General features: G+C 48.5%; 9 protein-coding genes across 9 annotated transcripts; 6 read left to right on the plus strand and 3 right to left on the minus strand.

Annotated features, from left to right (window-relative positions):
* Positions 1-1,551: 1,551 nt before the first annotated feature.
* On the minus strand, positions 1,552-3,783 carry BP5553_10677 (uncharacterized protein; the record flags this gene model as incomplete). Its single annotated transcript, XM_032019300.1, has 5 exons — positions 1,552-2,531; positions 2,594-3,130; positions 3,196-3,342; positions 3,398-3,534; positions 3,632-3,783. The coding sequence occupies 5 exons, from the start codon at positions 3,781-3,783 to the stop codon at positions 1,552-1,554; spliced, it is 1,953 nt and encodes a 650-aa protein (XP_031864569.1).
* A 1,284-nt stretch (positions 3,784-5,067) lies between these two features.
* BP5553_10678 (Uncharacterized protein) lies at positions 5,068-7,742 on the plus strand (the record flags this gene model as incomplete). The annotated part of the gene is made up of 4 exons (XM_032019301.1): positions 5,068-5,143; positions 5,259-7,129; positions 7,206-7,549; positions 7,592-7,742. 4 exons carry the CDS (start codon positions 5,068-5,070, stop codon positions 7,740-7,742), a joined length of 2,442 nt encoding a protein of 813 aa, XP_031864570.1.
* Positions 7,743-8,491: 749 nt separating this feature from the next.
* Positions 8,492-9,360, plus strand: BP5553_10679 (Uncharacterized protein; the record flags this gene model as incomplete). Its single annotated transcript, XM_032019302.1, has 3 exons — positions 8,492-8,626; positions 8,676-9,109; positions 9,165-9,360. The coding sequence occupies 3 exons, from the start codon at positions 8,492-8,494 to the stop codon at positions 9,358-9,360; spliced, it is 765 nt and encodes a 254-aa protein (XP_031864571.1).
* A 542-nt stretch (positions 9,361-9,902) lies between these two features.
* Positions 9,903-10,363, plus strand: BP5553_10680 (uncharacterized protein; the record flags this gene model as incomplete). The annotated part of the gene is made up of 4 exons (XM_032019303.1): positions 9,903-9,921; positions 9,974-10,060; positions 10,118-10,250; positions 10,303-10,363. 4 exons carry the CDS (start codon positions 9,903-9,905, stop codon positions 10,361-10,363), a joined length of 300 nt encoding a protein of 99 aa, XP_031864572.1.
* A 369-nt stretch (positions 10,364-10,732) lies between these two features.
* Positions 10,733-11,968, minus strand: BP5553_10681 (uncharacterized protein; the record flags this gene model as incomplete). The annotated part of the gene is made up of 5 exons (XM_032019304.1): positions 10,733-10,878; positions 10,944-11,083; positions 11,237-11,420; positions 11,469-11,608; positions 11,877-11,968. 5 exons carry the CDS (start codon positions 11,966-11,968, stop codon positions 10,733-10,735), a joined length of 702 nt encoding a protein of 233 aa, XP_031864573.1.
* A 2,260-nt stretch (positions 11,969-14,228) lies between these two features.
* Positions 14,229-15,839, plus strand: BP5553_10682 (Uncharacterized protein; the record flags this gene model as incomplete). Its single annotated transcript, XM_032019305.1, has 1 exon — positions 14,229-15,839. The coding sequence occupies one exon, from the start codon at positions 14,229-14,231 to the stop codon at positions 15,837-15,839; it is 1,611 nt and encodes a 536-aa protein (XP_031864574.1).
* Positions 15,840-17,139: 1,300 nt separating this feature from the next.
* Positions 17,140-21,771, plus strand: BP5553_10683 (uncharacterized protein; the record flags this gene model as incomplete). The annotated part of the gene is made up of 7 exons (XM_032019306.1): positions 17,140-17,529; positions 17,588-17,829; positions 17,879-18,242; positions 18,297-18,555; positions 18,616-19,156; positions 19,763-20,810; positions 20,860-21,771. 7 exons carry the CDS (start codon positions 17,140-17,142, stop codon positions 21,769-21,771), a joined length of 3,756 nt encoding a protein of 1,251 aa, XP_031864575.1.
* A 1,490-nt stretch (positions 21,772-23,261) lies between these two features.
* On the minus strand, positions 23,262-24,531 carry BP5553_10684 (Uncharacterized protein; the record flags this gene model as incomplete). The annotated part of the gene is made up of 3 exons (XM_032019307.1): positions 23,262-23,859; positions 23,939-24,079; positions 24,173-24,531. 3 exons carry the CDS (start codon positions 24,529-24,531, stop codon positions 23,262-23,264), a joined length of 1,098 nt encoding a protein of 365 aa, XP_031864576.1.
* Positions 24,532-25,510: 979 nt separating this feature from the next.
* On the plus strand, positions 25,511-25,827 carry BP5553_10685 (uncharacterized protein; the record flags this gene model as incomplete). Its single annotated transcript, XM_032019308.1, has 3 exons — positions 25,511-25,610; positions 25,667-25,715; positions 25,776-25,827. 3 exons carry the CDS (start codon positions 25,511-25,513, stop codon positions 25,825-25,827), a joined length of 201 nt encoding a protein of 66 aa, XP_031864577.1.
* Between the last annotated feature and the right edge of the window lie 89 nt (positions 25,828-25,916).

Consider the following 25,916-nt stretch of genomic DNA (forward strand, 5'->3'; position numbering starts at 1 on the left):
ATGGAGTAGACTATAGTCGGGGCCGGAATTAATAAAATGAACGAACTACAGAAATGGACAAAATTATACCCACATCCGGCGAGATGTTTTACATCCTACGCACATGGCTGAACGATTGTCGACGACATGGGAAATTCAAGCACCTCCTTGGATAATGAATCTAAAATTTTGCATTCCAGAATCACAGTTGCGATACCCAATATTACAGCCGTTTTCCATCCGGTAGAGGAGGCTGGATGGTACAAATTGGCCAATCATGTGTTTTGGGATGAACCTTCGGGCTGGAGCTGGTAACAACAAGTGCAAACTTTAAGAAAAGATAAATAAATGCCAATTTGATAAGACTCCACCGATTTTATGAGCACGGTCAGATTAACAGATGAGTACTGAACTTTTTTATTGGGCCGAGACGTTGAAAGGCTTCATGCTCGGACTTGGACCACGATCGCCTGAATCACCAGCCACCCCCTATTTGCTATGATCTATAATTGCCACGCTCGGGACAACACCAGCCACTATCCCTCCTACCATTCCGGTAACTCCTTGGCCATTGTCCTTCACTAGATCTTCCTTCTCCTCCTCCATGATCTATGCCTCCGCATCTATAGAGAATATGCTATACGATGGAGCTCAAAACATATACCTTCAAGTCTTACTAGGGATGATTTTTTTCTTTGTTAGACGGCCGGTCTTATTTAATACAGGTATAGTTACAGTCTGATATGTGCTACGCAACAGTTGCTGACAAGCTTACTAAGAAAGCTGTCAACATGAAAGTGTACTACTATCTCCGCGTGTTGGATGCCTAACCCCGATGCTGATGATTTTGCCGATGCAAATAGAAAAGTTTGTAATGGTGAAATGGCGGAATGGCGCTTCAGCAAAGTACAAGGTATGCATCGTGCTTCTCCTACGCTTGGCTATGGTATCTGAATCATGTTCTCGGCTCTATGAGAGTGATCTTTCGTCGCCCGCTATGCTCTATGTAGCGAATCAATGCCGGGTTCAAACCAAAAGCAGACTTTCCTTTGGCGCTGCTGGATTTGGATTCTGTAGGCAACTGGAGGCTGCAGTGCCGAAATCTAGGATGCCGTTCCAAGATTTAAGTCAGTATCAGGAAACTATCCGGAAGGAATTTTGCTGATTACGACAGCTTGCTGTATTGCAAACTCCGTATGGACAGAAACAATGTAGTACTACGAGATATCATGGGTTGAATCTCAAAGATCGGTCCTTGTCGAGATGTTCCATTGCTATTCGAAGCCATAGCGCAGTGCTGGCTCATCAAAGCGTCATTGGCTAGTGGGCAGTTTGAGCGGAAGCAATGATGCTAGCCGGCTCATGCTCGTGTCTAAATGTAAGCCTCTGTTTCAAGAAGTCACGGTGGCAGACATTGAAAGACGAGCATTCCTTATGAGACTTCTATTCGAGAGTTACTGATCGCGAAGCGTCAGCTTTCTCCGCATGCTGGAGAGATTAGAATGGCCGCGATGACACCGCGAGTTTGCCGGGAGTTGAGAGTATGTGCGGTGGATTCAGGTGTCCTTTAAACTATGGGGTGGGCTGGCGTCCCTGCCATGCCGAGGGAGGCGACCCCGACGTTGGCGGCGTTGGTAGCGGCTTAGATGGCAGAGGAATTGCAGGAGAGGGCGTATCGGGATCGGGGGAGACCACAATGGCAGGTGAACTTTGGCCCTGGGGAATATCGACGATGGAGATGATGGGAGAAGCAGGTAGGTTGTTCCGCGTAGGAGTGTGATGGACCGGCGACGGCACCTCGAGGGTGTCTCGTCGCTGCCGTGGTCTACCTCCTCCGGGCAAATCAGTAGATGGAGACGAAGAAGGGATCGGTAGCTCGAACGAGGTTCGCTCGGCCGGCAATGTATTCGCGTGCAGTATTCGAGGCCTGGTGTGCGGTTGAGGTGATGCTGCTCTCGGCGTTGTCCAACTGTTCGCTCGTTCGACACTTCGTCCAGAGGCAACGCTACGAGTACTCCCCGGCCTCGAAGGATGTTCGCGAAGCGTGGGAGTGGCATTCCCATCGGCGTCCCGGGACGGATTGTACTGGTCTCGAATCTGACGCAGCGCGTGATTTCGGTGTTCTTCCCCTGGGATCTCGGGGAAGTCAACTGCCTTTCCGCGTTTGAACTCGGAGTCGTCGAACTGGTTGTGCGCTGCGGTGCCGAGGTGGTTGCCAATCGTGGTCAACACGTTAGCTACTCGACGCCTATTGCCCGCGTCGGAGGCAGGTCGACTGACTGTAGGCACGATTTCGCTCGAGCTCTCTCCGCTCTCGTTGGAGAAGCTACGGCGCATATCGACAGCACCCGGAGTAGCGGCCGAGTGGGAGGACGCGGCAAAGCGGCCTCTCTTGTCTTCCCCCATGGAGACTTCCCGCATTAAGCAGTTGCAGTGGTGCTTGGATGCACTTGTGTTGGCTTCCTCCTTCACAGCCTTCATATTTGCTGCCAGGAGTAGGTACAGTGACCCGGCCACCGCGAGTCCAGTACCAACAATGGGTGCCCATTGGCCTACGAACCGCGTGAAATCTGTTAACAATTGAGGACGATCACGAACAAAGGGGATCACCTACCAATACTAGCTATGGGTTCCGTTTGATGCCAGACTTGAGGACTGAAGAAGTTCCTCTCGCCGATGATGAGGATAGCCAGTACTGCAGCACCGAATACCGGAATTTCCACGGCACTCAGGAACAACCTGATCAAGCTGTTGACGCTCCGCATCTTCTCGATGGTGGCACCATTCGTGCCCTCGATCGGCTCGTCAGTCCGCTCATCTCCATCTCGATCACCAAAGCGCGTCTTCCAGTTAATCTCAAGGATCTTGTTCCACATGGATATTAGCGAGAGGACGGCCGGGATGCAGCACGCAGCGGCCAGGAGCGTGGCCGTGTTGAAGGTAAGCTTGTCCGGCGCAGGGATTACGTAGATGTCCTTCGCCGAACCGCCTCGCATGGAAGAGAACGGACCTTGCGTGACAGAGCAGGTGATGCCACAAGTGGTCCCGTAAGAGAACTCGCTAGCACGGGGAGAGATGGGAGTGCCAGAGTCGTCGTGCGTGCAATCCAATGTTTGGCTCCGGAAGAACTCGACCGTCAGGCTCAGCAGCCCTTGAAAAAAGGTTTGATCAGATCTTCAACAAAATCCGACCAAGATGACCAAGACCAGTACTCACCAGCAAGAATCAGGCCGGTCCACAAGAAGATCATGTTTCGGCCGGGTTCGTAGAAGTACGTTCGGGATAGCCTGACCGTCACGGGCGCGGCCAAGATGCCTATCGAGCATAGCTGGAAAGCGCCGTAGATATCCATATCAACCGCGCCTAGAGAACGGAGCTATTAACGGATGAGGGCACAACGACGACATGAAGAATTTACCATTCACGTGTGCTGCTGCCAGGACGATGGCGTGGAGGGCAGCGACGGCCGGGAACAGCAACGCAGCTGCTACACAAGCATTCCTAAGCCATTCTGCTTTCCGAGCAAAGACGCAGGCTGCGATGAGGACATAATATCTATCACCCAAGAACGAGTTGAGGTACCAATTAGTCCGGCGCTAAGCTTATTTATGGGCGCTTGAATCTGCGCAGTGGAGAGTTGAACTGAACTCACAAGACCCGCGAACCTGGTCCATACTGGCCGGATACTGGCCAGGCGCATACGACCTGCAAAGCAGTACCGGTCACATTCGTGGCAGTCGCATTTCGATTAACGAGAGTATGCAGCAGCGGGATGGAGGTCGAGGTCGAGGAGACGGCGGGCATGACCGCTCGAGTGTCTCCAGACAAGATGGCTTCGGGATCATGGAGAGAGCAGCATTTGCAAGGACGGAGAAGCCGTCTACTATACTATAGCTGTTCGGACAGGCTCATCTTGTCCTGCAAGCATCCGCTCGTGGCTGGAAGGAGGCTCAACACAGGTAATCAGGCCCTGCATTTTGTAAGGCAACAGAGTTTCTAGGTTCGTTGACGGTTCTCGCCACCGCCCCGGTCTCTGGCCACGACCTGGGGGGCACCTCGGGGTCCTGTCATTCCATATGCGTTCCATCGTAACGCCACCTCTCGGGCCGGGGCGTTGTGGCATCCCCGTTCGGAACCCGAGAAAGCGCAGGTCAGCAATGTCACATGATGTTGCGGGGACAGGCCGACGTGTCACCCTACGCGGTGTCATCCTCCCAACCGGAGGGTGTGAGGGGAGCATGCCTTTTTGACTTCTTTGCGCGTGCTTTCGTACATCTTTACGCTGACTGTGATAGGTACCTTGAGGGAGGAACAGGAGGGGGAGACACTAAGAGCAATGCTCGAACACAGCCTGGATGGTAAATTCTTATGTAGGCCGTGCCCAAGGGCTGACTCAGCAACTTTCCCCTATTCCGGCAGGACGTTGAATGGCTGACTACGCCGTACAGGTGGTTAATTATTATAACTCTGCGCCCTGGAGGCGTATCTCGTCAGCACGTGTCGGCTCGATTGGCTTTGAATCTCGGGCACGTACAAGCGTGGATCGCAAAGGGTGGATGTATAAAAAAAGGTATTCACAATGGCAAAATCAATGCGTGGTCTTACTCCGACGGATTGATCCATGTGCTAGGCGTGGTCGTTCTGTTCCTGCCTCCTTACCCCAGCTGAACCGCCGCGAATCCTATGATGAAGGACGAGTACAAGGCATCTTTCTCACCATACTGGAACATGGAAGCCTGTTGGCTGCGGAGCCGCCCCACCACGCGCAGATCCTCCCAGGCTTGATCGTTTAGGCACCGGCAATCGCACCTCCTCCCATCTAAACAAACAAACCCAAAATTGCATTGCGACTCAAGGCTTGATCGATCCCTTGAACTCTCATCGTCACCGTCACCGTCACTCACTCTTATTAATAATCATCCGGCGCCAATGTGGTGTTTCTGTCCTACGGAAAAGCTCCCACTTGCAGGTCGAAGCCCTCTTGAGAGTATTTCAGTGCTCTGAAGTTGGCCCGGGAATCCACCTTAGGCGTCTATCGACCAAGCGCGCCTAGCTGTGACATCGCTCTGTCATGAGCGAGCTTCGAAAATGCAAGAGGTTGTTGATACAAGTCAAATTAAAAACGCGCGATCGATCGTCACGCTCATCGTTTTCATTCTCACTAGTAAGTGCAGGATATGCCTCGGCTGACCAAATCCCGTGCGGTTAACCCTCTCGCTATCGCCCAGATATCTTTGTGCTTTTTCCGTTCTATATCCCGATCTACGTCCCTCGACTAGCTTCAAATGCGGTCCTGGATGCGCTGAGCGCCTTGCGCGTGATATCGCCAAGGCAGGATTGCTCGCAGCACGATCACAAGGATGATCGGAATGGCAAAATCAAACCTTTCCTGCGACTAAACTTCCCGATCAACTTTGTTACGGCCCCCTTGATAGCAGATCTCTTTCTGCTTGCCATCTTGGCTATTGGCCGACAGGAAGTGCACGATGGCACGATCGGGGCGAACAACATTAATCCTCTGGACATCATGATTTTCTTCATCACGCTAGCATACATCGCTATCTCGATTGACGCCTCCGGTCTGATCAGGTACCTAGCATTCAAAGTGCTTCAAAAGGGAGGCAAGGTTGGGCACAGACTGTTCCTCTACCTCTATGTCTTCTTCTTTGGCCTAGGAAGCTTCATTGGAAATGACCCTATTATTCTGTCCGGCACGGCGTTTCTCGCCTATATGACCCGGGTGTCGAGCAACATCATCCATCCACGAGCATGGATCCACACCCAGTTCGCCGTGGCGAACATTGCCTCAGCGATCCTTGTCTCCTCCAACCCGACCAACCTCGTGCTCGCCGGTGCTTTCAAGATTAAGTTCGTCGATTACACCGCAAACATGATCGTTCCTGTCGTTGTCACGGCGATTGTCCTGTTTCCTTTCTTGCTATACATCGTCTTCGCCGACGAATCTCTCATCCCGTTATCGATCAAGATGCATGAGCTCTCCGAGGAAGAGAAAGCCAAGAAGCCCGTGAACCCCAACATTCCTCACGCTAGAGGAAACGATGCGGAACTGGAGAACGATCTTGCGGACAACGAACAAGGCAAGCATCTCTCACTTGAAGAAATTATGAACCCTTTCCTAGACAAGGGCGGCGCAGCGTTCGGAGCCGTTGTCATGGCTGCAACGCTCATTACCGTCCTGGCGCTCAACGCTGCTAGCCAGAGCAAAGGCGAACATCCAGTCTTCTGGGTGACCTTGCCAGCCGCGGTTGTCATGTTCTGCTGGGACGTCTCGTTCGGATGGTACCACCGGCACGAGACGCGGGAAATTGCTCACAGGCGTCGAAGGGAGGTTGAGCTTACTCGAGCCGAACGAGCGATCAGAGAGGAGGACGAAATGAAGCGAGCGAGCCTAGAGCAAAAGGAGCGAGATGCTAAGGCGGCATACGAACCTGCTCTGACGTTGACGCACTCACCGGAAGCCCTGCTACAGAGCCAGAGCGGCGCTACTAGTAGTAAGATCAATATAAAGGCAACGAACGAGATCACTCTAGCGACTGATAGCCCCAGCACAAGACCACAATATCTGGGTTCTCCGCTGCCTCCTACTCCCACGCTTCTTGCATCTGAAAACAGCGACAGTCTAACTCTGGAGTCGAATCCGCCTCTTGAATCGTCGGTTTCAATGCTCGTACCGGGATACGATCAGTTGCAGAATAGCCGACCATCGAGCAACGCGATAAGCACGCTAGACGAGAAGCAAGAATTAGCCCGCGCAGACTCTAGCTACTCGCCTCAGCGGCAGTTAGGTACGACATCGAGCGGGGAGATGGACGAGAAGAAGCCCACGTTCTCCGCCAGGATCTCGCGCGAGGTCGCGCTTCGACAAGAGCGTGGACGGCCGACACTCGTATCGCTTGTCGCGAATGCGTACAGATGGTCGCAGGAGACCTTCCCTACCGTCACAGCAGTGGTAGCTCACCTGCCATTGGCTCTCGTGCCTTTTGCTTTCTCCATGTTCGTCCTCGTCCAAGCGTTGCTCACCAATGGTTGGATCCCGGTGTTCGCTTATGGATGGGACCATTGGGTGACAAAGACAGGAACCGTTGGCAGCATTGGTGGCATGGGCTTCCTCTCTGTGATTTTGTGTAATGTGTGTCCCTGCATCCATATATATGGCGACGACAGTTATTGAGCGTGATCAGCTAACCTACATCACCTATCATTAGTTTGCAGGCACGAATATTGGTACCACAATCCTGCTGTCCCGCGTAATACAAGAATGGCAAAAGATCCATCGCAGTAACGGGATCCCCATCACCGATCGGACATTCTGGGCAACAGTGTACAGCATGGCGCTCGGCGTCAACTACGGTGCATTTAGCACGGCATTCAGCGCGTCGCTAGCGGGTCTCTTATGGCGGGACATCCTTGCCAGGAAGCACATTCGCGTCCGAGGTCTCGATTTTGCGCGTGTAAATCTTCCCATCATCGCTATCTCCATGGCCGTCGGCTGTGCCGTCCTCGTCGGCGAGGTGTACATTATGAGGGATAGTTCTCCTTACGATCTCAGGTGACCACCGCGGCATTGGGGGAACAGCTAGAATTTCTATAGACCTCGTCAGCTTAGCTCGCTCATTCAAAGGTTGATATTCAACGCTGATTCTACAACCAAGTTGAGCAAAAGAGAAGCCCGCTCTTCAGGAAGAACTGCTTTGGCAACTGTGACTGGTGCTGGAAAGGGCGAAGATGCTGAGGACCAATAATCTTGAGAAGAAAGGTAACTATCTACCGAGAGCAAGGTAGGGATCTCTGTGTCAGGGGTGCGAGATGGCCTATTACCGTGAGATGGTCCGCTTGTAGTAGTAATTCAGCCAACGGCTATTTCGATAGTAGTAGAATTACTTAAGGTAAGTTACTAGTTATCTACAACAGCATACTCTAACTGTCCTAGTATCTCCTCAAGTAATTCTAAGTATAGTACCTTATCTTTACGTAGAGTTTATACCCGTAGATATCACAAGTCATTATTATAAAGATGCAAAGGATGTTGTTAATGTTGTACTTGAATTATTACGAGAGTCGCTGTTATTATTATAACTACTATCCATTTTTATTTTTATTTTTCGTAATACACATTATAGATAGTTAAGGAAACGAGAGTAATTTGCTTCGTATTATAACAACGTTTAATAATATTAGCTAACTCTAGGGAATAACCGTAGTAGTTGGGGAGCACTTCGACGCTACTGGCGGGGTGTAGACTGAGGGGTCCATCGGTAACAAGCGGCAATCGCTCTCTGCTTAGTAGGAAGATTCCATACTACCCCAACACACTATCATATAATACCCGCTTCCCGGATGGCTATACATAATAGGAAACTCTCGATGCCATTTAAGCTTGCTGCTGGCGCCAATATTAAATATCTTCATTTGCAATTGTTAAGTATATCCTCAATTGACCTGACTATCAAGCACTCAAACCAGACAGCCAACTAATCTTAACTACTTCTCCATGGCGTCTCTCCATGGTAAGGTGATATCTATTACCGGCGCCGCTTCGGGCATTGGCCTGGCGCTTGCTCGTTTGGCGGGTGCTCGCGGAGCCAAATTGGCATTGGCTGATATCCAAGCGGAACCATTGCAAAAGGTAATTCAATCACTGAATATATGAGCATCATGTTTTGACTCTAAGACAGCTGGTTGAAGAATTAAAAGCTGCGGGTACAGATGTAATCGGCACGACCCTAAATGTAACCTCTAATCAAGATGTCGATGATTGGATTGCTGGGACGGTCAAGCACTTCGGACGGCTAGACGGCGCTGCAAATATTGCCTGCGTCACGAGCAAGGAGGCAGAGTATCCTCATCTGACAGAGGTGTCCAACGAGGAGTGGGAATATGTGATGGGCATTAACACGACTGGCCTCTTCTATCTTTTAAGAGCTCAGCTACGCGTCATGAAAGAAGGCGCGTCAATTGTCAACGCGTCAAGTGGGACTGGACTGGTTGGCCGGCCGGGAATGGCCGCGCACTCGGCCAGCAAGCACGCTGTAATTGGTCTGACAAAATCTGTTGCCAAAGAATACGGGTCGAAGGGTATCAGGGTCAATGCCGTTGCACCGCAAGTCGGGTCCATATACCGCAAAATTGTTACTCTCACAATGCCTCCTCTAACATAAAAATAGAGGCACGATCAAAACTCCAATGTTGGCTAGGGTGTATGGGGAGACTAAAGAGGAGTTAAAATCAATGTTCCCTATCCCGCTAGCTCGGTTTGGCAAACCCTCTGAAGTAGCAACGCTGTTTGCTTTTTTGCTGAGTGGTGATTCGAGTTATATCACAGGGACTGTGAATACTGTTGATGGGGGCTCCCTCGCTTGAGTAATCATTACGCTGATAGGTAATAATGGATACTTAGACAGTTTTGATTAATTATTATGAAAGCAACTTGGGGTTTTCTCCGCTTTCAACTGTAAAAAGAATCCAACGCGTCCCGCCGACTGCTAATCTCGAAGGATAATTTCGGAAATCCCATCATTGACTTGATAAAAATTAGTATTAATTACCCTTGTCCTGTCTTACCGGCTGCTTTCGGCAGTAATTCGCGTAGCCGCGGTGTATGCTTTATAGCGGGGCATCTGAGGGGTAAACCCCTCCCTCCCTTTAGAATATCCTCTTAATACCGGATCTAGTCCTAATCTTGAGGTGAATTAGTGAAAGTTTCAACTTTTCGTTGCTTACATTCCCGGTCCATGCCAAGATAACATTCTGTGGGCAGTAATATAAGTTATATAACGTCACGCCATCGCCGCAATATTAATATTAGTGAGTATTCTTCAAACCTGATTCGCGTCAGCTGGCACATCTAACCCATCTTTGAGTCAAAACTTCTTCCTTCTAAGCGTCTGTACCGTTGCTTCAAGATGCCTGTTTATCACATTGGTAAGTTGTGGTATCTTTCGTAGCTCTGGAGATCTCTAGCTAATACTTCTAGGTATGTTTAAACTCAAGCCAGATGCCGACAAAGCAGGCTTGACAGCTATGAAAAATGACTGTGAAGCATTGGCTACCAAGATTCCAGGTACGTCACTTGTTGCATTCTCCACAGTGGATTTCGTATACGCTGACACAGTGACAGGTGTGCTGAGTGTCACTGTTGGACCTCCCATGCCACCAGCTAGTCGTACTGCGGGCTACGGTCTGGCGATGGTTGTGGTGTTTGATAAGCACGAGTCGTACAAGGCGTACATTACGCACCCAGAGCATTTAAAGTAAGCATACTGACTCAACTCACTGTATTGGCTGACTAACATTGCTCTGCAGTGTTATGCATTTCAAAGACGAGTTGACAACTGAGTCCTTTTCATATCAGCTCGAGTTTTGAGCGGCGTTAGAACAATTGTTTAGGCGAGAAGCTTCATGTGTAATCACGCGTTAGACGAAAGAGAGCCCTGAGACAACCACTAGTACAAGGCGACTCTGCTTTCATATAGTAATGACCAAGTTACATACTTCTGTTAACTCCTTTTGCTGCTTTTGATTGGAAAGAGTCATAGACTACTTCACTTCCAACTCAGTGCTTTCTTGAATTTTGTCATAGAATATGTAAATACGTATTTGCTGTGGAATCACTTTTCGTAGGCAATACTATCGTATGGATTGAGTTTGCTCTGTTGTGGCTTACCCATCGTGAAGAAATATTGCTTTACTCGCGTTGAAGAGTAAAAGAATGAGCATTGAAATTACATATTATTCAATACTTGTTGACGCCCGGGTAATCAACACTGCTGGCCGCCTTCTGCCGCTTGCCACACACTGATGTATCCTCAAAATCATCCAAATTGAGATCAAGGTACCCAGATGTGCTTATCTCCCTGGGGACAATAGCAATTGATCGACCTATTCTCAGATAAGCTACAAACACAATGCAGAATGCAGTTGGAAAACTGTAGTACTGTACATACCGTTGATAGATGGCTGAGTTGCAATACACATCGCAGCAGTTGCTGCATCCTCTATATGACCGAATACCAGCCTGTGAGCCTCAAACTTCGCGAGGACCGCATCTCGGAAAGTTGGGTGCATTCCAGGTGTTGGGGTGAACCTTCATAGTGTTAGTCATAATTTTCTGTATATCATATATGCCTTCAAAATTCTAAGTCGCACGTACTAGGGAGATATTGAGTTAACCCTCATCACTCCTTTGCGTCTCATATGGACCATCAGGCCTCGAATAGCGTGTTTTGATAGCGCGTACAGTGCTGCGCCTTCCGAATCAATGTAACCCATGATACTGCTAAGTAATATAAGACACTTTTCGGACGGGGCTCCCTCCTGTTTGTGGAAATAGAAGGCGGCAAGATTTGTTGTGTAAATGACTCCAAAAAGGTTGACGTCAAATAGTCCCACATTGGGCTTCGTGGGCTTATCGTTCTCAATTCCTATCTATAATTAGCCTGTACGACATAAGTCGGAAATAGTTGCCAAACCATCGAGGATATCAGGACCGTAGACACCGGCATTTGCGATCACAATATCGATTTTATGCGTTGGAGATTTGGCAATGGCAGTTTCGAACATGGCGACCTGATCGTCCCAGGAGGAAGTGTTGCATTTAACATATATTGATCTTGGACATTATTAATCACGCCCTTCCACGAAATGTAATTCCAAGTTGTGGTTGTACGCAATTTGAAGGATCATATTCTGCAGCTGGTGGATTAATATCTCCATTTACGACATATGCTCTGCTTTGAGTTAGCTGAAATGATAACATCAGCTGAAAAGAGTACAACCCCATTTTTGAGGAAGATATTGACGAAAGCGTTACCCAGTCCGCTGCTTCCTGGAAATATGTTAGCATTCAATCAGAATGCGACGGTATCAGCAATTCATACCCCCGGAAATGATAACCGTTTTTCACAGCGCTCAGATCGATACTTGCAAGGTGATCAATAGGGCCACCATTTTTGTAGAATCGAGTAGTCATTCTTAAAAGAACTTTTATCGGGCAGTTTTCTCAAGCGATGGCAAACAATTCAGTCTACTTTAAAGGAGCCGCAAAAGAGTTGAAATAGCTCGTTTTAACGCATTTGATATGCTTCGTCCCTTTATACATTTAAATGAAATACCCTGACCATATCTCACTAGTTTGGTTGTCAGATGTTTACCGTGAAACTAGCGACGTCGTTGAAGCATTACCGCAGCACGATAGTGGTTCCAATAGAGTTACCGGCGCGGAATGCGGGGTAATCTATTTCCTAGTCAGCTTTAACTTGCCAACTACCTATCTCTAAGTTACCAATTTTACTACCTAGGTCTAATTGGTGGCGGCGCTGGTGGATTCCACAGACTCCAAACGCTCACGGCGATTCATGTGTGGACTTCGGCAGGGATCGGCACATGCAACGACGATTGCTCTACCGAGAATCTAAACTGGTTTTCTGAACATCGAGACAAATAGATAGTCCAAGTCTAGGGTATATAAACACTTTGCAATCGGGGGCGCGGGTTGGTGTCTGCAGTACGGATGGCGCTTCTGATATATTAAGGAGTTAGATTTTGCTAGGGGTGGGCTAAATTGGAGAACGCTGATATTTATCGCATGTTACGCAGTTCGCTAGTTACAATGCAATAGTGCAAACAAGTTTTAAAATACCTAGGTAGGTAGATCATTTATTCTTTAATGGATTCGAGATATGGATGTATGATGCACGCCATAGCGGACTGGGATAATGATATTACAGGAGTTTGATTTGCAAGAGTTCGATATGCAAATATGAGACTAAATGAAAATAAGTACTCTCAGAAATAAAATGACTGGAATCGACGAAGTATAAGCAATTTTCTTTTTATTCTAAATCGGGAGTAAAGTTACTCTAAACAACAAATTACTACCTAGTCTAGGATTACAGATCCATAGTATTACAGTTGATGCACATTATCCACATTCTCCTGTCAATCTTATTAACACATAGATCCGCAATGGTATGGAGCTTCTGTCTTGAACAATCGCCACACATATTATAGTCTTTTGGTCATCTACAAAGACTGGCCCCTTACAGCAAAGCCAAGCAATGGGAGGTGTATCTGACTAAGAGTGATCACCACGAAGAGTGGAAATATAGGTGTTTATTTCATTTAGATATTGTTCTGCATGTCTTTGTACTTTGTCTCAAAACCTGTGGGCATGTTGATATTGCCATACTCGGTGTTGTGCTCCTCGTTGGCAAACTCCTTGTCACTGCCAATGTTGCTGTGCATGTGTGCAGTTGAACCGCCATTTATAGCAAGATGTTTGGTCTAGAGTGAGGCTATTGGTCTCCAAGTTGAAGAGCACTTCAGTAGTATCGCTAAATAAGGAGCGAGGATAGTAATGTCAGGGCGCGAAAAGCGACGGATCACTGTAAGGCTCACGAACACTACGTAGGAGGGGCAACCAACCACTGCAAACACATATCCAACTGCTCTTACAAAATACAAACCCAGGTTCAGAGGTGAGAGGCTATTACGAGAACACGATTCGCACACGGAGTTCTTCAGAACACGGTTCGGGACTACTGCACGAAATCGGCACGGTCGACTCTAGCTGCATAACCTACGGCTTACACAACGACCATGAAAAAGCAAAGGCAGAAGGCGTATTGTGGCCGGCGTTATTTCCGGTTCCAGCTATAAAATATGCCATGGTACGACTAACACAACATTCAAGCCGACAAACGACAAAGTGCGACGACTAAGGGAGAAGAAAACATTGGGAAGGGAATGTACCGGATATGCGGAATAGCCCACTTTGCTCGCTCACCAACAACCACCATAAAAATCATCACATAAGCTGTGATGTTGCCATGGCGCTCTCCCCACTTCTCAATTGGAATAGCCGACGCCGAAGCCGAAGCCGAAGCCATCAGTGTGCTCTGCACGATTACGGTAGTACTCGTAATGGTCGCTTCAGCCGCACCCCGCGCCCCGTGCCCCGCTCTCCCCCATTCCCCGACTTCAGTCAACTACACAATCTGCGCTAAACAGTTCTGAGCTATTCCCGCTTTAGACTACTTAGATATGAAGTTCTACAATTATAAATATCCTTTGGGCCTCAAAATGCGTATGTGCGCAACATTTGGATATATTTTGCAATCTCAACCACTACTCCTACTCACAATCACTCATCACTCATCACTCTGCCTGGTTACATAGAAACCTAGCTCCTCGCTCCTTGAAGAGACTCAAACAATTGGAAAGTTGTCGCCATGGTGCCGGAACCGCCCCTGGACTATGATGTGATTATTATCGGAGCCGGACTTTCCGGTATTTACTCGCTCATAAAAATGCGAGAACTTGGATTACGCGTCAAGGTTATTGAAGCTGGTAGTCAAGTCGGAGGCACGTGGTATTGGAATCGCTATCCCGGTGCTCGGTTTGATTCCGAAAGTGTTTCTTATGGCTTTTCCTTCTCGAAAGAGATCTTAGATGAGTGGAAGTGGGATGAGAGTTTCTCCCCGCAGCCGGACACCGAGAGGTATTGCAACTTCGTTTGTGACAAGTTCAATCTTCGCACTGATATGCAATTCGACACTCGAATTCAAACGGCTCAATATCATGCAAGAAGTCGGTCCTGGCAATTAACAAGCGAGAGTGGAGAGACCTTCACCTCAAGGTTTCTCATCACGGCCTTGGGACCATTGACATCAGCTACTCTGCCAAATGTACCAGGCGTACATGATTTTAAAGGACAGTCTTTTCACACTTCTCGGTGGCCCGCGGGTGGCGTGGACCTTTCAAACAAGAGGGTGGCGGTCATTGGAACTGGAGCCACAGGAATACAAACCATCCAAACAATTGCGAAGGATGTTGGCCATTTGACCGTCTTTCAGAGGCAGCCGAACTGGTCAAAACCTCTACACAACACAAAGATATCCGACGAAGAAATGGCAAAGATTCGACTCCGCTACCCAGAAATTTTCCAGCGCTGTAAGGAAACCTCTAATGCCTTTATACACAGCGAAGATCCTCGAAACACATTTGACGTCAGCCAAGAGGAACGAGAGGCTCTCTGGGAGACCTTGTATGCAACGCCGGGATTTGGTATCATCTTGTCAAACTTCAAAGATATACACACGAACAAGGCAGCAAATGACCTCGTTAGCGAATTTGTCGCGAACAAAATCCGCTCACGTGTCAATGACCCAATCGTTGCAGAGAAGCTGATTCCGACAAATCATGGTGTTGGTACAAAGAGGTTGCCGCTTGAGACACACTATTTTGAAGTTTACAACCAGCCCAATGTCGACCTCGTCGACCTTCGCGACACTCCTATCGAGTGTATCACCGAAAAGGGCATCAAAACTACCGAAAAAGAGCACGAGTTTGACATCATTATCTATGCCACTGGCTTTGACGCCATCACTGGCGCCTTTGACGCGGTCAATTTCATCGGGGTGAATGATGTGAAACTGCGAGACATGTGGAAGGCCGGCCCACAAACATATCTTGGCATGACTGTTGAGAACTTTCCAAACATGTTCATGATCATGGGTCCACATCAAGCAATGGGCAACATCCCGCGAAGCATCGAGTACGCCGTCGGGTGGGTGTCACAACTCATAGCGTATTGCCACAAACGCGGTATCACCTGGGTTGAACCCACACCAGAGCTTACGGATGAGTGGTCCACGCACGTCAATAATTGCGCAGTGGGCCTTCTCTCCAACGATGTAGACTCGTGGTTGACGGGCGTGAACAAGAACGTGGCAGGCCGGCAGAAGCGCATTATCCTGCGCTATCAAGGTGGAATTCTTGTATTCAGGAAGTACTGTGATGGTGTGCAGGCAAGTCAATATGCTAAAATGAAGCTGTTGTAGCGAGTTGAATTTGATTAGATTGAGGATTACATAGATCGCGGAACGACCAAAGAATTCTTAATTAAACTTTTCAATTACATACTGCTAAGATCGTTTCCGTGATATTGCGTTCCTTGATTACATATCGGATTTTTTGATCACCTTGCCTATACTGTAGAAGACACATAGCACCCACTGAAGGTACTTCATCCACATATTAACGCGTACAATCGTGGTCTTATATTGAGTTACAAGTGGCCGCTTTAGGAAATGGGTTCGCGTGCAACTCGCTTATGGCCATTAAACTGAGTCACGCTGAGAACCCGCCGACGGTCCATCAAACGTATCATCGGGCTTGGGCTGCCGAGAGATTTGGTAACAGATAGAAAACGCAGTTGCATCAATAACAATTTATTGGAGAGTTAAACGCCTGCGTCTCTCGCAGCAAAAGTACCTAGGTAGCCAATCACTGCGGCATTTTGGAGAGTCCAATAACTTAGGCAAACACTCTCAGATATGAAATAGAAACTTTTAAGTTACTGCGGGAGCTGTAGAATAGCGCGATGTCTCATATCATGGTTAAGGGGGTTTGCTGCTTCAGAGTAGCTCAACCCTTCTTCCATTGAAATTGTCATGGATAACTGATATACCGACGCTGCTGGCGCCGAAACAGTTTTTAACGCCTTAAATGCAAGTGATTTATTAAGCATCATCATGGAGACTACAACTGCGAAGATTGAAAGCATGAGATGCTGCTTCGGGGTTGCTTCTCTGTCTCCCTCATGCAGATATTGGAGATGGCCCATCTGTCGCTTCCGCTGCTAGCTGTTCGATACAAAGGCACAGCCACTGGCCTAGTTGAAGTTCTCTGTACACCTACGAGTAACACTCTCGGATCCTCGCTAGTTTGGAGTGCTGTCGGCTGTCGACGGCAATCTACTTTGAGGTAGCCGTGCATGACTCGCTAACCCTGCCCACCAAGCTTTCCGTCCTTGCGCGACTCAGGCAGCGGTTAAGGGTAATTTTGGGGGCAGGGAAATGGGGTGCGCTGGGTCTAGTGTACCTCTTGCCGGTGTATCTTTTGCCGTACTGTTGACGGCATCTCATCTTTGCGACGTTAAGCTCGGCTGTTTGCTCTGGCATCTAACTCCTCAGTGCAGTGGGCTGATAGATCTGATGTGGTTAGCCAAGTCAGTGCTGGCTGGCTCTGCAAGAGAGCAGATGTATATAGATGTCTACAATTGTTTCAATTCAGTTTAACAAATCACCATAATCTACTCTTCGTTGTGTTCCTGTTACCTCCACCACATCCGCCCACATCATGACAATCAACTATGGATCAAATGAGGCGCTCTCAGCCAAAGTCCCCGATAATGGCGAAGTTCCCAGTATCGGTGCCCCTCAAGCAGATGGCCATCTCAGCACGATCTTGAATGGCACGAAAGCTTCACATACCAACGGCACATCTTCTCCTAGCAAATATGCCATCCCCTTGAACAACCAACTAGCGTTTACTCCCCGCAAACTGCGCGTCATTACCATCGGTGCAGGGTACTCCGGTTTGATGGTAGCGCATAAGTTCCAACATCGCTTTCCGGAGATGCAAGACATAATTGAGCACAAGATATTCGAAGGTCGATCTGAGGTAGGGGGCACATGGCTAGTTAATACCTACCCTGGGGTTCAATGTGACGTGCCAGCTCAAATCTATGTAAGCAATAAACTCTCATTTTCCCTACTGATAGGCGTTTACTAACTTCTCGTGTTAGGCATTTCCATTCGATCCCAATCCAAATTGGAGCCATTTTTATGCGAGCGGAGCGGAAATTCAGGAGTACATCAAAGCGACCGTGAAGAAGTGGAACCTCGACAGAGACATTCAGCTAAATACTCAAGTTACCAAAGCTGAGTGGCAAGCAGAGGAGGGAGTCTGGAAAGTGTCTGTAGTGCACGATGGTAAAGCCCGCGACGAATATGCTGAAATTTTGATTTCAGCTCAGGGAGTACTTCTGTAAGCTGCAGGAAAGATGGAAATCGCAGAAAGCTAATACGTTACTCAGTCATCATCACTGGCCTGAGATCCCGGGTCTGAAGGACTTTAAAGGTCATGTCACGCACTCAGCAAATTGGGACCACGATTACGATTACTCTAACAAACGCATAGCCGTCATTGGCAACGGATCGTCGGGAATTCAAATCGTGCCTCAAATGGCCAAGCTGCCCGGAACAGATGTTACAAATTTTATACGGGGCCCAACCTGGGTCACATACAGAGTATCGCCTTCAACCCATCTGGGTCGACCATCTGATGAGTCCAATCCAAGTTACCTAGAATCGGAAAAGAAGGAATTTGCAGAGAATCCCACAACCATGAGAGATCATAGGAGGGCGATTATTTCACGAAGTACCAAGGCCTTTCGCATGGTAATATTTCATCGTTCAAGCCATATTTTTATTGGTTGCTGACGAGTTTCGCAGTTCATCAAAGGCTCAGATACAAATATTGAGGGCCAAAAGTTTGCAGTGGCGCAGATGTCAGAAAAGTTGGGCCACGATCCAGTCCTCTGCGAAAAGCTCATTCCAAAATGGGACTTGGGATGTCGCCGAGTGACTCCAGGCCCAGGTTACTTGGAATCGTTCCTCCTGCCCAATTGCCACCTCACAGACAGCGGTATAACGAAGATTTCTGAAAACGCAGTTCATACAGCGGACGGCAAAGTTCATGAAGTAGACGTCGGTTAGTTGATATTCATCTATTCATCAATTTAATTGAACTATAGCGGCTAACATGTCGAAGTGGTTTGTGCAACCGGATTCGACACCTCACATTGTCCTCATTATCCTATCATCGGCGCTGGAGGCGTTGACCTCGCAAAAAGCTGGAAGGATGACGCACGGTCTTATTTGTCTGTGTTATCTGCAGATATGCCCAATTACTTCATCATGAGTGGACCTAACGCTGTTGCTGGTCACGGGTCGCTTATCGAAGTGATGAACTGGACTAGTGATTACTTTGTGAAATGGATCCAAAAAATTGCGACGGAGGATATTAAGTCAATTGCGCCCAAACACTCCATTGTGGAGGCATTCAACCAATACGGTGATGAGATTCTGAAGACGTTGGTATGGACTTCAGACTGTAAGAGTTGGTACAAGAGAGGCACTGTTGACGGCAGAGTGACTGCACTTTTTGGAGGAACGAACATCCTGTATAAGAGGATTATTGAAAATATCCGTGGAGAGGACTTTGACATTGAGTATAGAAGCCCGAACCGCTTCAAGTTCTTTGGAACTGGCTTCACTCCATATGAGGTAGACGACAAGAACGATATGGCATGGTATGTGGAGAAATAAGCGGGAATGAAGATTAGATCTATACCCAAAGTGTAATACGCATAGAATCAGAAGTAGAGGCGTTATATGCAGAGCAACATTTGTCATTGAGAATCGGTATCCTGAACCTCCTACCAGAACCACTGGAGAACTGCTTTGAACCGATCCACCCGAATAGTATTTCGATCGCGACTAGGCTTAACATCGACTCGTACAAGAAATCCACCCCCATGTGATATTAGAGCATCGATACACACTACCTATAGCTGAGGTACCTACTCCTTTCCACTATTTTCACGTGAGCACACTAGCACTCCACGGTACCCGAAGCGGGGGGGAAAGTCCCACGCATTCGGGCTAGCCGAGGAGCGGGGGTTTCTTAGTAAGGCGGGGCCCCAGTAAATCGCCCCCCTGGAACTTTCCGCTTGCATGCTATCAACCTCATCCCCAGCATCACAGTGCCGTCCCTGGCAACCAACATCACCATCATCTCTTCCGTCCAACTCTAATACCGGTCGAAGCCAACCGTGACAAGGTCAATAGCTAGGATCTAAGTTGTCGCTTCATATTGCTGTCAAAGTCACGATGACGGCAACTATGTCGGCCAACAGCTGGATTGAGCAGAGTGTCAACGCACCAAAACGGAAACGTGCAGGACTTGTCTGTGTTACATGTCATGAAAGAAAGATCAAGTGCGACCTGCAGAATGATATCGACTCAGTTCACAAGCGCTGCTCAAATTGTGCTACAAATGGCCAGGAATGTCGGGTTCGAGCATCGAAGCGTGGCTATCACCGCGCTCAGCAAACGCAAGCTCCTTCACCCAGGGCTCAATCGGGACCAGTCGATGAGCTTCCAAGTGCCCTCTATACACCACCTCAAAGTACAGCAACCGATGAAAGGATATCTATAGATTATACACAACCAACGATCACGCCCCGCGGCCCAGATAGCTATCCTTCGCGCCACGAAGGAAGCCATGACCAGTACGCGGCGCTGGCGATTAACCCTATCGATGTACCTGCTGCCTCCCAGATTGGGGCAGGAGCTCCGGCGGAAGGCAGGTCCGTAGCGTCGCCACAGTCAAGCCGCAGCAAGGCCACGGAAGCCTACCTTGGTGATGCCGGGTTTCTCCAGGTCTTTACCCAAGATTATCGAGACTACGCAAGTGGCCGGCAGCCAGGTCCCAGGGGAGGATCATTGAGTCTAGGCCTTCCAGGACCCGATCTGCAGCAGAGCTTCACCGAAACATATTTTAAATACTGCTATCCTTGGTGCCCGGTTCTCGATCAGGACACATTATTCACTGATCTAGCACGATCCCCTCTTCTTGCAAATGCTCTTGCGCTTGCCTCAAGTCATATTCAGCCCCCCGTGATTCCGTCCACTAAACCAGCAACGTACTATAGTCAGGCGAAACAAATGTTTTATGATGATGACGAAGCCGACCCAGTCACTTGTCTTCAAGCAATCTGTTTATTTTATTGGTGGAGCCCTCGTCCATCGTCACAAGTGCAGAGGGATGGTGCTTGGTGGTGGAGTGCGGTAGGCATAAGGCAAGCCCAGCAGATGGGCTTCTACCGCGAGCCCAAGCCTGACCACCCCAACAGTTCAAGCATGGATCGTGGTTTGCGGCGAAGGATCTGGTGGACCTTTTTCGTGAGTCAAGTAGCTTTTCATCACGACACACTGCTAATATATTCTGTAGGCCCGGGAACGTGTGACCGCGATATGCCAGAGTCGACCATGTCTTATCGATCCTGCGGACTGTGACATCCCCCTACCAACTCTGGAAGACTTTCCAGACCCTACCAATCCTAAAGCGGAGATTTTTATATACTGGGTTCGACTATGCGCTATCATGGGTCGAGTGGCAAAATACCGATCTCAAGTTACTGGTGTTGCCGGCCTTCCGTTTCCGACTCAACTCACGGAGGAATTGATTGACTGGGTTCAGTCACTTCCTTCGCATCTTAAACTGCCAGTTGAATCGAGCTTTACAACCAATTTCAATCGCGATGTACACCAATTGCACTTGCAATATCTCGCAGTGATTATCGTTCTTTACTTAAGCCCATCGTCCCAGCCGCTCCCCCGGGCACACGTGGCAGCGATGATGGCCGCCTCCTGCGTCGCTCGCATTTTTAAGGATTACTTGGCTCGAGGTGGCATTCGATTCCTTATGCCAGTTTCAGGCTGGATGTGCGGGATAGCGATGTTGGCTCTATTGCGGGCTAGCCTAGAGCAGCCTACCCAACATGCAGAGGAAGATATGAAAATTCTAGTCTTCACCCTCAAAGAGTTACGGGCCTCATATCCAGTTGCGGATGTGTTTCTGCAAGGTTTTGAGCGCTTGAGAGCGGAAAGCGCCTCTGCTAGTGGCGAAGATGATAATTACACCGCTGCGAGCGACCCCACCAGCAGTGTAAACGAGTCCATTGACTGGATACGGTATTTCCCATTTATGACCGCACAAACAAGCGGTCTCGCTAGTATACTGCTTTCCAATCATAAAGACGCTGCATTACTTGATGATCCATGGTTAGGAACGATGCCGCTGCAACTACAAGATCTCTTCGGCGCCTTTGAGGGCTTCCCGAGCTATATACCAGTCTTTTAAGTGGGACCCGTTCTTAACACCCCGCTCCGGTCAATTGAGTATCGCAACCAAACTAAATACTGCTACGTCAATTTTCTTGCGAAGAGAGGAGAAAAACAAAGACAACAACAACGGTGAAAGACTGCCAACGCCAGACTTCCGTTGCTACTACGGGTGGCCAGCGTTCCGACTCCTACGAATACTCAAGTCTGTGTAATTCCTGACCGACAATATTGAAGTGCCGGTAAATGGTTTGGAACCAGTAGCGAGCATGCTTGTCAAACCATTAAATCCCGGCCGGCGAGATCGTGTGACGGTTCGATATGACGTCTCTTCAAGATAGATAGATGTACTTCACTTACGAGCTTTGTTCCAATTGCCATTTATGAGCTGGAACACGATTGTAAAAATCTTGAGAATATGGGTGGGAGCGTGATATATATACCACCTCCGGGCGCCATCACATCTTACAAACGGAAAACCTCCGTCAACCCCAAAGAGTACTAATCTGAGCGATGCATCGTTTCATCCACTGCGTCCCCAACTCTAAGAGTCCATCAGTCCCGTCAATGGACATAGCCGCCGAGCTTCCTTATAGTCACAATAATCATCAAATCAATGCTAGCATCAGCTATCGCATTCTTGGCACCAGTACGCATAACATATGGATTCAGCCAGTGGTTCCGCCGGGCTCGGCTTCTACCTTTACGACAGTCAACGCCACTCTAGCATTACCTACTCTAACCTCATCAGATATATCAGCAGCTTGATATAAACGGCATGTTGATGGAACTGGTAGATTATGTGCAAGATTTTTGGTTTCTATCAGAGTTTCAACGTTTAAGCGCAGATGATCCTGGTACATCCATGCAGGTCTTTATGGCATCATTGTCGGTCGATTGCGCAAATGAAAATGAACACCGGCATACGACGACTAGTAGTTGGAAATTCCTGTTGCGTTGTATGGGAAGGCGGATTGAAATATGTATCTATATGTATAAATAACTGTATAGTTTTAGACGCCAGCGTGCCGGTCTAACTCTAAACCTTGGAGAAGTCTACACATCAGCTCCTAGATAGTAATCCTCCACACTCACTTCACCCTCGCGGCAGGTCTCGTTGAGACCTTGCCCATCTATCCAGATACTGTTGAAAATATGAACCGCATCAGCCTTAACTTAAAGTCTTTAGGGAATCATTTTGCCAAATGCATTATATCGCAAGAAGCGAAACAGCTCTCCAGATCTTCGAATATGCTGCATCAGCCTGACTCCTGTTTATATTCTTGTTTCCATACCAAGTGATAGACGTCGGTTAATATGGAAGAATGAAACGCGGGGGTTGGGGTTGAGGTGGTTTGTTCAAGCAAAATTTCTCCCTCACGCATGGCGATACGAACCCTGCTTTGGGATAAACCGCTGCAATCGAGTTACCAAAAATTCAAAGCCACACTGATATCAGATTCATTGAAAGGTATAGCTATTTATTCCAAATGACGACCGAACTACCGTCTAATCTGAAACTACCCCTTTCGATCTCCAGTACGGCTCGAAATCCTTTAAAAATGCCCATGTTAAAGTCTTTCCCCAACCACGCTCCTTCCACGAGTTCAACGAAAGAGGGAAGTGGTCAACAGTGTTCCTAGCATACTTGTCGTGAGCTATTATCACCAGAATATTCTCATCCACATCCAACTCCTGCAACTTGCCAATCGTGTGGAGGGCTAACGGAATCTCATGGCCGAATTCGGGCTTGAGAATTGGACCTTGTGGATCCATCCCACGGTCCTTCTGGAGCTCCTCATAAGCGCTTCCTGGACAAAATGGCAAGTCTCTTTCCGGGGTGATGGGATTTGGCAAGATTGACGAGGGCAGGGGGAGATGCTGCGACGGGCGGAACACGCTGTGGTGGTGGCATATGTCCCCGCCGAGCATCACGAATGTGTCCGGGTTGGTGGTTGTCCGGACGAGGCCACACAGATGACCGATTGCGTGACCCGGGCTATCAAGGAGATAGAAAGACCCGTCGCCAAAATAATCATATGCGGGAAATCTTCCGATCGTGAGGCTTTGGGGCCCGCTAAATTCTACCTCGCGCAGGTTGCGGCCACTATCCCAGAAGACTCAGTCAATTACCAGTTTACTATTACCCGAGCGGGTAACGTGGGATAAAACTTATGGTTACTTACGTCCAGTCGCTCTCAAGCAGCGGGGAATCGGGATTCAACGGTGCTCCAGGCAAAAATGCTTTCTTGAAACCAGGTCCCACAATCAAGTCCGTCGTCGATGGAAAGGTTGACGGATCACCGATGTGATCCCAATGCCAGTGGCTGTACACGGTGTCAGCTGGTTTTTACATATCCCCCCAGCTCAGCTTTTTGAGAGAAGCATTTCAGAGCAAGAAATTGGATGTAACTACTTACCTCCATATGACGGCCTCGACGGAGCTGCCCTTAATCCCATTCTCCTCCAGCACATCAATGACATTTTTCGTGACCTCAATCGTGTAATTCCTCGTCGGAATATATTCTGCAATCTTAGGCGCGTGATTGTGCCAGTCCTTCCGAATTCCAAGATCCCAAACCAATCGCCGGCCCGAACTGTGTTCCAATAAGAAAGACAAAGACGGAACTAAGTCGGCGCCAAACGTAAGTACGTGCGGGATGGGCGGACCCATCATGCCTTTGAGAGTGGCAGGGCCGAAGTTGACTGCATTGATGAGTTTGATGGCTGCAATTGATTGACCCGGAGGGATCTTGAATTTTGGATGTGAGGCTGCCATGATGGTGGAAGTGATGCCCCTTGAGAAAAGTCTCCTGAAGAAATCAATAACTTGTCTATGCAAATGAAAGAGTGTGTTCCTCCAAGTAGCTCTTGCTATCTAGACAATGATGCAGTAGTATAAATGCAATGTAGCTGTTGCTATCCCGAGAACCCGCTAAACTCTATCCCGATTGTAGTAGACAGCTCGGTGCCCGATCTCTCCTCAGCCGAAAATTATCCCAGCTATGAAATAGGCTAGGCTACTGCCTTGAAGCCATGCCACTGTTTACGGGCCCAAGAGCAGCAGCGGCTAGGTGTTTCTGTATTGCACTGTGCTATGCTATGCTAACCCCATGTATTAAACTGGAATTCACCCCGCACCGTGCCTATACCCCGCGCTCGCTATGCGGATGCGGAGGTGGGGGAAGTGGTGCACATGCTTCGCAACGCTAATTTCATATTGCCACGTTCATGCCCGAAAGACGGGCGGCCCGAAACCCCCATTTATGGCAGCGCGATGCCGTGCCGTCTCAATAAAATAGCGGTAGGAAGCAGTTCTCCGAACAGGAGCTAGTGGTGGTCCGGCAGGGACAGGGCCGTTAAGGGAGTTTGAACTGGGCCATGTTACATTACTGGTACGGATACCGCTGCTGCTGGATATTGCTCTACCACGTCGTATGCCAAGCGTATTACCATCTGGTGGTACTCGTAATGCGATGCCGAGGCAGAGAAGACGAGAGCCGCTTGGCCGATGTCTTCGGTAAAGCCTTTTGCGATCCAACCCTCAACGGCGCTTTCCGTTTGCGTCCTTCCGCTCCAACCGACTTAGTGTAGTATTGGCCAATCAATATCGTCACCCAATGCTGTATGATAATAAGCCCGTGAGATATATGAGCTGAGCAATTGTCCAGCACAACTTTATTGTTCACTGTAATATTCCAAGATGGTGCAAGAACCTCAATCTCAATTCAAAAACTCACCTTTCAACCCCAGTCAATATGCCTAAGCTCGAACAATACGTGTACACGGGCGCCGTGGACAACACCGTCCTCCCGGACAAGAGTCAGCTCAAAGGGAAGAGTGTGATTGTAACCGGAGGTAACTATCTCTGTACTTGGCCCCCGTGATACTGAATGGCTTATTATACCTCACAGGCGCGAATGGAATCGGCGAGGCGCTTGTCCGCTCACTGGTAGCTTCCGAGTATGTAACATGTCTAGAAGTACGTGACATATATAACTAATGTGTTTTCTGCAAATATAGAGCATTTGTCACCATTCACGTCGTTGCCATTGATTTCCTAAGCGCTATGTAACGGTTCTGTTATTCTTCCGACGGGGAATCCTAACAGAGGTGTTCTGTTTCGTTTGCGTAGCGAAGTAATGCAGTGATCTCTTCTAATGA

Source organism: Venustampulla echinocandica (genome assembly GCF_003357145.1).
Source record: "Venustampulla echinocandica strain BP 5553 chromosome Unknown scaffold_17, whole genome shotgun sequence".
NCBI classification, from domain to species: Eukaryota; Fungi; Ascomycota; class Leotiomycetes; order Helotiales; family Pleuroascaceae; genus Venustampulla; species Venustampulla echinocandica.